The sequence below is a fragment of the Pelmatolapia mariae genome, linkage group LG6, assembly GCF_036321145.2.
Source record: "Pelmatolapia mariae isolate MD_Pm_ZW linkage group LG6, Pm_UMD_F_2, whole genome shotgun sequence".
Taxonomy (NCBI): domain Eukaryota; kingdom Metazoa; phylum Chordata; class Actinopteri; order Cichliformes; family Cichlidae; genus Pelmatolapia; species Pelmatolapia mariae.
The window spans coordinates 43,396,487-43,408,697 of record NC_086232.1 but is presented as its reverse complement, the minus strand read 5'-3'; the positions used below and the strand labels follow the sequence as shown (position 1 = coordinate 43,408,697).

Sequence of the window (12,211 nt, the reverse complement as noted above, 5' to 3'; positions counted from 1 at the left end):
GAGGCTGGAACACAGAAACAGTAAGTAGATGTTTTCCTCACCTAATTTATTATTTATTTATTTATTTTTTAGCATAAAACCCTTTTAAAAATATGCTTTAGTTCAGTTTTTAATCCAGAAATTCAGTAATGAGATTATATAAAGATCACCTGTGCAAAAACTTCTGTTTCTAAAGTGAAACAGTAAAAAATTACAGCACTTTTAATAAATGTTTAGGTGTTTCCAGCCCTGCCCAATTTCTACACCGTGGACACCTTATGTAAGTAGAAGGCGTGGGCTAGTTCTTTTAGGTTCAGCTGCTAACAAGATGGTGTATCGGTCAGAATACAGGAAGGAAGACAAGAGGCTGTCACAGTCAGCTGGTTTATTGTCACCTCAATGCTCAGTGTTGCCAGCAGTCTGCAGTAACAAATATGTTTCCCTTAGACTAAATATATGTCACACCAGCAGTGGTTCAACTAATATAAACTCAAACAATATCTAATATGATAAACCTACACATGCATGCATGCATATACATGTCCATGACATAATATCTAATAACTCAAATTATGCAAATATTACATAACTTGGTTCAAACACACAGAGAACACCACATGAAAATGCGCTGCTACAACTCAGCAGAAAGTAATTCAAGCCGCAGCAAACCTCGAGATTGCAAATAAACATATTTAAGGTAACTTAGTTTTCAAGTTGCTATACATCAATACAACCATTATATCCCAAATTGTAATAATATGTATGTATTAAGTCCGTAGTAACTACATAAATTGGAAAAAAGTGCAATAAACTACAAAAGAAATTGAAAATAATTTTTTTACACATATTTCTAGTTAGAGAAATTTCAGAGGGATATCTCTCAAAACTGTAAATGAAAAAAAGTTGCACAAAATAGTTTCCAACCACAGGAAATGTATTTTGAGTGTCTTCATAGTTTTATTTTTAAGATACACCATTTTTTTATATGCTGCAGGAAAAATGAAAATAAATATTATAATACAAATTTGTAAAAAAACAAAAACAGCATCAAAATAAAATGTTTCCAACAGTGTAATTTGAGTTCTAAGCATCCAGAAATTATACAGAAAGGCATAAACTCAAAAATTAATTTGATAAACACCAGCATATCTTTGTAAATGCCCTTCAGGAAAAAACTATATTTTCTGTGAAAATGACGTCACTTCCAGTTTCGGGCAGGTAATGGTGGACAGCCGATAGGTCGCGGTGACGTCTAAACAGTGAAGGCGAGATCGATCAACTGCAGACCAGACAACAAACGACGGAGGCTCCAGAAAAGTGCAATCAAACTATGAGTTTATTACACAGGAGAAGAAGCATCAGCATATGTCCTCTTCTAACAAGAATACACTGAATGGGGGTTTTATAGGACAGAAAATGTACGCCCCCACGTACACGTCAAGTACAGGTCAAAAATACATTTTTGACAGACATGGGTACATCTTGTACATTTTTAATAGCTATAATCAGACATATAACTTCTCTCTTCTATAATACTCGCCTTTTAAGGTAATAAACTTCAAGCCTCAGGGTCTCTAGTGGCTAATTATTGACCCTCGTCACCAATCACTAAGTAGACAGAACTGCAGCCAGTCTCCAAAGAAGCAGAAGACACTTGGGCCTTCGCTCAGGCCTGTTGCTAGATTTATGTGTATTGTAAGCATGCATGCAATTAACCTGCTATGTTCTCATCCTCCCTCAACATGTATCACCTGAACATCGCGTCAGTGAAGCTTACAACCCTCCTGAATGGAACATCAACTCTAAACAAGCACAGATAAGCAATGTATATAGAATAAACACAACCTGTAAATAGAAAGGTCAATGTGGTGACAAACATCTTCAATATAACCCTGTAAAAAATATTACTGACAAAATAATGCTGTAAAACATGTTATTAATGCAATTATCATAAGGCAGATTATATGGCAGAAATAAAAGAATTTCTGAATCCTAACAACAGCTGATCGGATCGGGAAAGCCTGTTTCTGGAATATTATGTTTTTGTGGCTGCAAGTGCTTTTTATACACGTTATACAAAGCCATGTGTGGAAGGAAACCGTGATGATGTAAGTGCAACTCCTCCGATTTCATATGCAAAAGAAATTATTGCGCTCGCTTATGTGGTTGTGATTCTACCGGCTTTAAAAATAGTTGTGCAAAATGAAGCGTCCCCGCTCCAACCGGTCATAAAGGGTAATTTCATTAACATGCCTAAAAATGCTTGCTTTTTAAATATTTTTGAAGAATAACAACAGATTGACAGGCAACAGGCCCTTTCTACCCTGCACCCTGGTGAGTTTTAATGGCTTCTAGCACTTTAAACTCTGAGGCGCTGCAGCTTCAGCTTCTTTTGAGCGATTTGCATGATTGACAACTATTTTTATTCATTTGAGTCAATAAAATCATGGTAACGATGCTGCGTTCACGTCACTTCAACCAATCAGAAGTTGTGAGGCGAGCCCCACATGAACCCAAACTGATGACATGTTGTAGCTACAGCGGCTATCGTCTACTGGTGAAAATAGAGGAAATCTGTCCCATAAGGCACTTTCTGTCTTAGAGCATTTGTGCTGCTACACATTTATGTGGTCTTCTTTTGTGGCTGATTCAGTGAATTTTGGTGTTCTGGAATCTGTGAGGTCTCTGCTAGCTAACGAGCCGTTGTTTACCCGGGTACATCTGGCAAATTCTGGCTTGGTTGTTGGTGTTTAGCGCACTTTTGTGCATTTATGTAAATGCTCTTTTAATCATCGCTTGTTTTCGCTGTGTTTGGTGATTTGGGTTTATATGAGCATTTAGCTGAGACTCTAAGCTTTGTGTGGAAACTAGACATGTTGATATTTGCATAAAAGGCTTGACGGCACAGACAGTCACATAAGTCTTGAGCCCCAGTGCCCCCGTGCTGGTGGTGTTAGGGCTTAACTGGTTAAGAAAGACAAATCAAACATTTGGATTCATTTTAATGAGCTCAGACTTGTTGGAAATGCAGAGGAGCTGGATGTGAACTTTAAAGGACTGAAGAGGAAGAAGTTTACAATCATTTAGAAGAGTTTCAAACATCAACTGATTAAATCCATGAATCTGAAAACGTGTTTGTGAGTGAAAGAGACAGACATGTACAGACTGAACTATCTGTTCAACAGTGTTTCTCTAACAGGAGGACACTCTTTACACTCAGCTCAGCACAGGGACACTGAGGCACCACTTTCTAACCAAAACCCAGGATAAAGAGTTTCAGTGAAGGTGGTGTTGAAGGTGTGGAGGTGGATCAGAGTGTCAGAGGAGACTCTGTAGAAGGACAGAGTGCCAGCAGGACAGTCCACATACACTGCTACTCTGTTAGAGACAGAGGAGGAGGAGGAGGAGATGGATGCTCGAATGTTATTGTGACAGACAGCATCAGGACCATCTTTAATGCAGTCCAGACTCCAGGACTGATCGTTGTATCCAAAAACACAGTTGTAAGTCTCTCCTTTCCTTCTGATTCTTCTGTAACTCACTGATATATCAACCAGTCCTCCCCATTCGACCTCCCAGTAACAGCGACCAGTCAGACCATTTGTGCACAGCAGCTGGGGACGAACATCGAATCTGTCTGGATGATCAGGATATGACTGAACCTCCTTCACATGTGTCACCTTCCTGTTGTCGTCAGACAGTTTGAGCTTTGTGTTCACTGTGTTTGTGTCGATTGTGAGTTGACAGGAATCTGATGGAGAGAACAAACAATCCAGCTGCAGTTATTGATCCATCATCTGGTCATTGATTGACACTTTGATGATGACTCCTGACATGATGAAGATGGTTGAATGTGTGCTGCTTTGTTTTCATGAATCACATTAAAAACACACTTACACTTCCTCAGACCTGGTGTCAACCATCGGACTCCAGCAGGCTCCACCCTGAAAGGAGGAGGGGGGTCAGACCAGCACAGTCAGCATGCACACATGGACATTACATGGCTCTCATACACATACTGTTAGTGTTAGGAAGGAAAATGATTAAATAAAGCTGCTTTTGCTTGATGTTATATACACATTCCTATTGTGCTCATAAAGATGTGGCACTCCATGTAATAAGGGTCAAACGCATTAATTCAGCACTATGATTAAACTGAATTATTAAGACTGACATGCAGAGCTTGCAAACATGCTTACACATCAATTGTGGAGTTAGAGTCGGGGGGATATTTTTTCTGGGCTGAGGGAGTCCAAACACAATGTCCCAGACCTCGATAATAAGTAGAAAATAAGAGGCTAAGAAGGTGTTTTTCGTTCTCTATCTTTTTTCCAGGAAAGGAGCAGATGGTAGAGAAGGCCAGATGTGGACGGAGTGGACAAGACCCGCAGGGGAGACGGTAGGACCACCACGTCGCGGTATAAAACTGTATTGCACGCTTACAGGGCCATCCTTTTTGTGAAGCAGACCGCGTGTTCACACTGAGGTCCAGCGCGCAGTAACTTCTAACTTCAACTGCTGAAGCCAATAAAATCTTTCCAAAGATAGTCCTTCTCCTTCCTTAAGAAAGAAAAATGCACACAACAAAGTGGCGACCCCGACGGGATTTCTTCTTTTTGGAAGTGTCAAACTGGACACAACTGGTTTCGGTTCAGCTCACAGAAAGCCTTCAAAATAAAGGTAAGCAGAGCCTGTTGTTTATATCGAAATCTGCATATCAAAGTAGAGGACGTAAGCCCTGACGGTACCAAAATTTTTATTTTATGGCCAAATTCTTCCAGATCTTTGATATAAAGGCTGATTTGTTTTGGTATTGCCCAAAACAAATCAGCGTCTTGCTCAATGGTCAGGTTGGGACTGCCAGTAAGAGTTATAAGACAGGCAAAAGGTACATCAGTCCAAAAATTGGAATAGACGGTCCATATTAGACAATTTTGATCTTACATAAAAATTCTCAGCATATATAAATAAACAGGGATACAGAAAGGAGTTCCAGATGAATAAAAATTCATTCAAAGCCTTCTGTTGATCAACACTTTTAATTTTTTTTTACCTTTTTATTTACCTTTAACCTTTTGTATTGTTTATATTGTCTGTTTTATTACTTGGCGTTCTTGATGCATTCTCAATTATCCAGGAAAGTAAATCTCCAAAAGTTGATTCTGTTCATCTGGACGTAGCGTTTTGTGGGAGAAACGTTTCGTCACTCATCCAAGTGACTTCTTCAGTCTCAGCTGACTGCAGGTTTCCCCAATCTTATAAACAGGACATTTGCATAATGACTGAAACCAGCCCACTGAAGGAACAATGGGCTGGGAGGTCAGTATCATAATTATGCAAATTCTCATCACCATTGATCAACAACCTCATGGACAAGGCCCATGAATACCATTCACAGAGAGTTTGGATACTTAGCTGTTTATTTTTACCTTCATGTTCAGCTCTTTGTGACTGCCTGTCTATAAAAAGCGCTTAATAAATACACTTTACTTACTTATAAATTGGCAAACCCAACAGTTAACGGGTTTGAGTCTATAGTACTTTGCATAACACCCAATAAGAATGTTAGCCGTATTAATTATGTTCATTACAATGTGCAGAAATTGGCTAACCTGACCAGGAATGCAATAGCCGGACTGTCAGAAAAGTTGACGTCAACGTCAGTTATGACAGTCCAGAACAGGATAGTGTTAGATATGCTCTTGGCAGAAAAAGGAGGGGTGTGTTCAATGCTTGGGTTGACTTGTTGTGTGTATATTTCAATTTATACAGCTCTGGACGGGTCAGTTATCAGGGCACTGGAAGGATTATGGAAACTGTCACATGAGATGAAAGAATTGCCTGGGATTGATGTTGTCAGATCCCATGTTTGAAGACTCTTATAAACAGATTGATAACAACGGCAGTAAAGGACGAACATGTGCCACCAAACTATCAGATGCCATTGCTGGTCGGGGTCGGGTAAGGAGGATTCAGGACAGTCGAGAGAGAAGTTGGAGCCCCAGGTGTTGAGAAGTAGAAGGGCTAAATGTGTATTGCTCATTTGGTGCTTAGGCTTTTATTATTAAAAGAAACACTGAATCATTTTAGAAGATAAAATGTCTGTTTGTTTGATGCGTCTGTCTGTAAGACCCAGTAACTACGTGAAGAAGGCCGACAGCTGATTTAGCACCGACTCGACCAGAAGACTCCTCTCCAGTTAAGGCTGAAAGGCTGAGTATCACACTGGATGGGAAGCTTTGGGATAGCAGGCTCAACGAAACACGTTTCTTTGATTCACACGTGGAATATGTGTGAAAGGGAGAGAAAACATTTCAGAATCAGAATACTCTATCATTCCCTGAGGAAGTTAAAATTCATCCTCCTCTATCAGACATTCTTTCCATACCTGAGAGTGTCCAGTCTCCAGCCTGGATCCTTCAGTCCAGCCGACAGGAGCTTCATTCCCGAGTCACCTGGATGATTGTAGCTCAGGTCCAGCTCTCTCAGATGGGAGGGGTTGGAGCTCAGAGCTGAGGCCAGAGACGTACAGCCGTCCTCTGTGATCAGACATCCGGACAGACTGCAGACACAACAACGTGTGAACACTTTTCTTTTTTTTTGTTGCTGTGTTGTTTTTTTCCTTTTTTTTGAGCTTGAATGCCATGCACCCATTCCATGCATTCAGTTAAGGTTGGCTTTATTTATAGCAGCAGCAACACATAATGAGGTATAATTAGTTTTTTTTAATTCTGTTTTTTGTCCATTGTTAATCAGCGGTGCCAGCTTTGCCTTTCACAGTGATTAGACCATGAGGGTTCTGCACAGTATCTTTGCTGTTCCTAGGACTGCTCTCTTCTGGACGCAGATCTCAGACATCATTCCTGGGATCTGCTGGAGCCACTCGCCCAATTGGAGGTCACTGCCCTCGCTGCTCCAATTACCAAGAGAACCACTGTTTCCTTCACCCTCAACATCTTTTTGAGCTCATCTCACAGCCCGTCATATTTTTCAGGTTTCTCATATTCCTTCTATCTCATATTACTATCACTCAGTATAGCTACATCTATCACTATGGCTGTCTTCATCTGCTTTTTCTATCATCTCCTTTAGCCAACTGATGATCTCACCAGTAGGGAAGGCATAGGTATTGATTGCCCGGATCTTGTACTTCCCATTCGGCTGACTGCTCAGAACTTGTGGTTGCAGCTTTCCTGGAAGCCTCATTTGTCTGTGGGATTCCCAGGTACTTGTAACTATTCTCAATGTCTTAAGGTCTTTTTTGCATTTCCTGCATTTTTTCCTTAATCTATCATTCGTAGCAATAAAAAGGGAACAAAATAGCCCTAAATTCTCTAAATGGACGGTGAATGAATTCACTTTTTAAATTAAATCTAAAACATATAAAAAACATGAATATGAAAAAAGTCAACAGTACCCAGAGTCTAACACTACACAACAAAGGTAAACAAAAATAATTTGACAATTATATGATGGGTAGCTGTTTAAATATTAATACAATTTAAAGTTTTATGATCAGTCGAAATGGCTGATTCCTGACCTGACAGATTCCAGTTTACAATGTGGATTTTTCAGTCCTGCAGAGAAAAGCCTCACTCCTGAATCCCGCAGGTCATTGTTACTTAGGTCCAGCTCTCGGAGACTAGAGGACTGGAAGTTGAGAGCAGACAGAACTTCACAGCTTCTCTCTGAAAGGTTACAGCCACTCAATCTGAAAAGCAAGATTTGTGATAAGATTAAATTACTGTAAATGCTGAACCTAGACAACCCAATTCATGGTTAAGAAAATAAGCTAAAATTTGAGTTGAAACAAATCTAATAAAACATTTAAAATTTTCTTTGTGAAAACACAAATCAAGCTCTGTCTAAATATACCTGTTGGCATAAACAGAAGGCACTACTGGTCACTTTCTTGGCCCAAACAAATCTCTTCTAAGCGACAGTTAAGTGTCCCTTAGCAAGTTGCACCTCCACCAGATGCTTTTGGTCAGTAAGGTTCTGGTATGATCACACTTGTTGGAAGAGTTCATAGCAGAGACATAGCAGAAATGAAAAAGGAGATAACAGACTACACTGAAGGCGAGTTATAAACTGAGCTATGATTAGCTAACTAAAGTATGTGTAATTGAAATAAAGAACAAAACTCCTGTCCTTGAAGACAACATTGTGAGTGAAATCATGAGGCTAGCAAATCTCCCAGACGAGGCTGAAGGATCAGATCTAGAATGCACACAGAAAGTATTCACAGCAGTTCAGTTTTAGAGCCTCATTCCAAAATGAATTAATCACACTAATCATGCCTTGCCGGCTTAAAAGGCTGTGCTGTTAGTCATTAGGTTGTTGTTGTTGTTGGTATGTGTTGGGCTGTTAAATAAAGCAGCATGCTGAAAAGCATGAAACTGTGGTTGGGTCTGCCGTGTGATGTTTACAGTGATGCCAAAAACCTGGGCTTGGGAGACCCAGGACCGGGACCAGCCAGGGAAGGAGCTGGCCTGAAAGGTGGCCATGCTGGTGGCCACGCAGTGAGAGCAGGGTGCCGCCGGTCGGAAGAACTGCAAGACTCATCCGAGTGCCGAATGCAGTGGATCACGAGTCTGGCAGCTCAGATTGGTTCCTGGTCACCACCGCCGCCACCCCCACCCACGACCCTCAACTGCGCAGCACCCGTGCTGGCCTCCAGGGTGAAACCAGCCAGGACGCAGTCTGTCAGCGCACCCATCACCACTCCTTGGGTGGGAGCGGCTGTTGGCCGGCAGAGGCCTGCACCCATCATGGCTCCCCAGAGGAGGGCCGCAGAGCGACCAGTGAGTTTTCACAGACTGGCCTGAGGTGGAGGCGCGCAAGGGTCCTGCTACGCCCGAGGTCACCGTGCCGGCCGGTCTAGCGGTGTCCTCGCCAGAGGTCAGCACACCATTTGGTCCTGCACGCCAGCCGCCTGCCAAGCCACCTGGGAGACTCCGCTTACATCTGCAATTGCCACATGGGTGGCCCCTGTCACCAGCGCCACGGATACGTGGGCAGCCACCTGAACTCACACTTCCCTGTCGCTGAGCCGCTGTAGGGGAGATGGAGTCACCTGCACGGCATATGCAATCACGCCTCGTCTAAATTTATTTAAAATGAAACAAACAAACAAAAAATAAATAAATAAAACATATAAGCAAGTATTCACAACCATGCCACTCAAAATTAAGCTCAGGTATATCCCACTTCCATCATGCTGTGGGGCTGTGTGGCCAGTGCAGGGACTGGGAATCTTGTCAAAGTTGAGGGACACATGGATTCCACTCAGTATCAGCAGATTCTGGAGACCAATGTCCAGGAATCAGTGACAAAGACCACGACCGGATACACTGCTCAAAATCCACTAAGGCATTCATGTTCTGGAACGGCCATCTCAGTCCCCAGACCTGAATATTATTGAAAATCTGTGGCGTGAGTTAAAGAGAGCTGTTCATGCTCGGAAGCCATCAAACCTGAATGAACTAGAGATGTTTTGTAAAGAGGAATGGTCCAAAATACCTTCAACCACAATCCAGACTCTCATTGGAACCTACAGGAAGCGTTTAGAGGCTGGAATTTCTGCAGAAGGCGGATCTACTAAATATTGATTTCTTTTTTTGTGGTGCCCAAATTTATGCACCTGCCTGATTTTGTTTAAACAATTATTGCACACTTTCTGTAAATCCAATAAACTTCATTTCACTTCTCAAATATCACTGTGTGTGTCTCCTATATGATATATTTAACTGACATTTTTTATTGTAACAACCAACGATTTATAGAGGAAAATAATGACTATTAACAAGGTCGCCCAAACTTTTGCATCCCACTGTATCTTATCATTTGCTGGGTTTTTAATTTTCTGAATAAATCTGTCAGCGTGCTGTTTCCGTATCCTCCAAGCAAGGAGTTTCTTAGATTTGGGACCATTTTCATAATAATTCTGCTTAATGAATTTAGCCCTTTTCTCTATTTGGTCGTCATATAACCCATTTAATATCTGTTGTGTTTCTTTAATTTGTGATAAGGTGTCATCACTGTTACTTTTCATATGTTCTGTTTCTAGGTGTTTCAGTCTCGTAGTAAGGTCTTTTAGATACTTCTCTTTTTCCTTTTTTTATATGAAGACCACAAAATTAGCTTCCCTCTAAGAACTGCCTTCGCTGCATCCCATAAAATACTAGGAGAAACACCACCATTGTTATTACAGTCCATGTATTCCTTAAATTCTTCATTTACAAAGTTTTTGAAATTTTGCATCATTTAGTAGACTAGTATTAAGCCTCCATAAAGTCTCTTTGCGATCTGAGTTCAAATGGAGTGTCAGGTACACCCCTGCATGGTCCGAAATATCTCTCACCCCTATATCACAATTTACAATTCTATGCTTATCAAAGTGTGACATAAAAAAATAGTCCAGTCTTGAATACATATGGTGGGAATGTGAAAAAAAACAACGTATATTTCTTTTCCACTGAGTGCGAATCCCTCCATCCATCAACCAACCCTAATTCCTTAAGCATTTTTTTAACATATACTGCTTCTGATTGTGACAATTTAGTTTTACTGGACATGTCCTGAAAAGGATTCAAGTGAATATTCCAATCTCCACCGCATATTAATACGCCTGATGTTTCTGTTGCAATTAATTCAAAAAGGGTCCTGATCAAATGTTTATCAGTCCCTGGTGGTCTGTACACATTAAAGAATGTAACTTCCTTGTGATCTATGTACCCTTTAACCAGTATATAACGCCCCTCCTTATCTCTGATTTGTGAGGAGAGTTGGAAATGTACTTTGTCAGACAATAAGATGGCCACTCCTCTAGAATGGTTTTTTATATGTGAGGAATAATACACATTTTTAAACCCCATTTTACACAGTTTTTTGTGCTCAGTGACAGAAAGATGTGTTTTTTGATAGAAAATTAGATTTTGTTTTTCTCGTTTCATTTTAGCAAGAGCTTTCTTTCTTTTAATGAGGTTATGTAAACCATTAATGTAAAGTGTAATTACTTTATATTGTTGTCTTATCTCCATCAGCAAAAAGAAAATACACAATACCTGTAAACCTCTAGGTGCTCTGAAAAGAAAACATTGGTCTGCCGAACAAAGGAACAACATACCTGAACAAATAACATATATGACTTCCAATTATGAAGTATACGCCCAACTTCAAAACAAAGAGGAGAGTCCCTAGAGTCCCAGAGAGCCCCTCGTAGTGCTGCTTGGTAATCTCCGCCCATCATAGCAGCGCTCTTGGAGAAAGCGAGTAACATCCCATAACTGGGGTCAAACCTATCACTCTTATTTTACAGAGGAAAACTGCAGTCTTAGGTGTGGAAAAAAATTAGGTGTTACTATCCATACGCTTGAATCCCTGGAGCTTTTCCTGAATGTATTTCATCCATTCCTCCCGGGTCCTCCGTGGCGCCCCACTCGCTCTTTCCCAGAAGGGCGTCCTCGGCTTGGGTACGGGGATGCGTGCTATTGGATTGTCCGCTCCCTTTTCCATCAACACCCTCTCCAGGTCGTCGGATGCCTCTTGCGCATTGTTGTAAACCATTGGCCTGTTTTCATAAAACACACGCAGTCTCGACAGATACAATGTTTGGAAGCGGAGCCCCTTCTCTTTTAAAATCTTCCTGATCGAGTTGTTTGCTTTGCGTTTAGCTAAAATGTCACTGGGGTAGTCTTGGTCGAAATACACACGTCTCCCTTTCAGCAGTATTTCTTTTTTGGTCCATGCATAGCGGAGCACCAAGTCCCTGGTCTTGTATTCCAAAAAATGAATCACGATAGACCTGGGGTTGGAGCCCGGTGGTGGTTTGGCGCCGAGTGAGCGGTGGCACCGCTGTACGCCCAGATTAGTGTGCGAGAGGGACAGTTCCTTCTTTATAAAATTCTCCATGAATTCGAGCATGTTGTCCCCTTCTTCACCCTCTGGTATCCCGTGAACACGTATGTTATTCCTGCGAGAGCGGGCTTCCAGGTGGGACAGACGTGTCTGGAGGTCCTCTTGTAACTGGAGAGTATGGCCGAGCACATCTTTAAGATCGACTGTGACCTCCTCCACCTCGGTTACTCTCTGTTCGACCTCCTCAATCCTGCTCCGTGTAGCTTTAGCTTGCTAGCACCGTCAACTTCTTTCGGTGAAAAAACTCCTTCCTCCGCGTTTTCTTGCCGAATTCCTCTTGTCTTTCTCTTGTTACCCCCGGCATACTATTATG

The 12,211-nt window shown here is 41.4% G+C and overlaps 1 protein-coding gene across 3 annotated transcripts in view; it reads right to left on the bottom strand.

Moving 5' to 3' along the window:
- Positions 1–1,297: 1,297 nt before the first annotated feature.
- Positions 1,298–12,211, bottom strand: part of LOC134629591 (NLR family CARD domain-containing protein 3-like) — a 30,528-nt gene continuing 19,614 nt past the window's right edge. For 2 of the 3 annotated variants that reach the window (XM_063477068.1, XM_063477069.1), the window contains exons 9-12: positions 7,520–7,690; positions 6,368–6,541; positions 3,877–3,923; positions 1,298–3,730 (exon numbers count right to left, since the gene is read on the bottom strand). In XM_063477068.1, coding sequence (XP_063333138.1) covers positions 3,201–3,730; positions 3,877–3,923; positions 6,368–6,541; positions 7,520–7,690 — 922 coding nt within the window. In that variant the 3' untranslated portion in view covers positions 1,298–3,200. Of the gene's footprint in view, positions 3,756–3,876; positions 3,924–6,367; positions 6,542–7,519; positions 7,691–12,211 lie in introns of all 3 variants that reach the window. The other variant, XM_063477070.1, reaches the window with a different exon arrangement.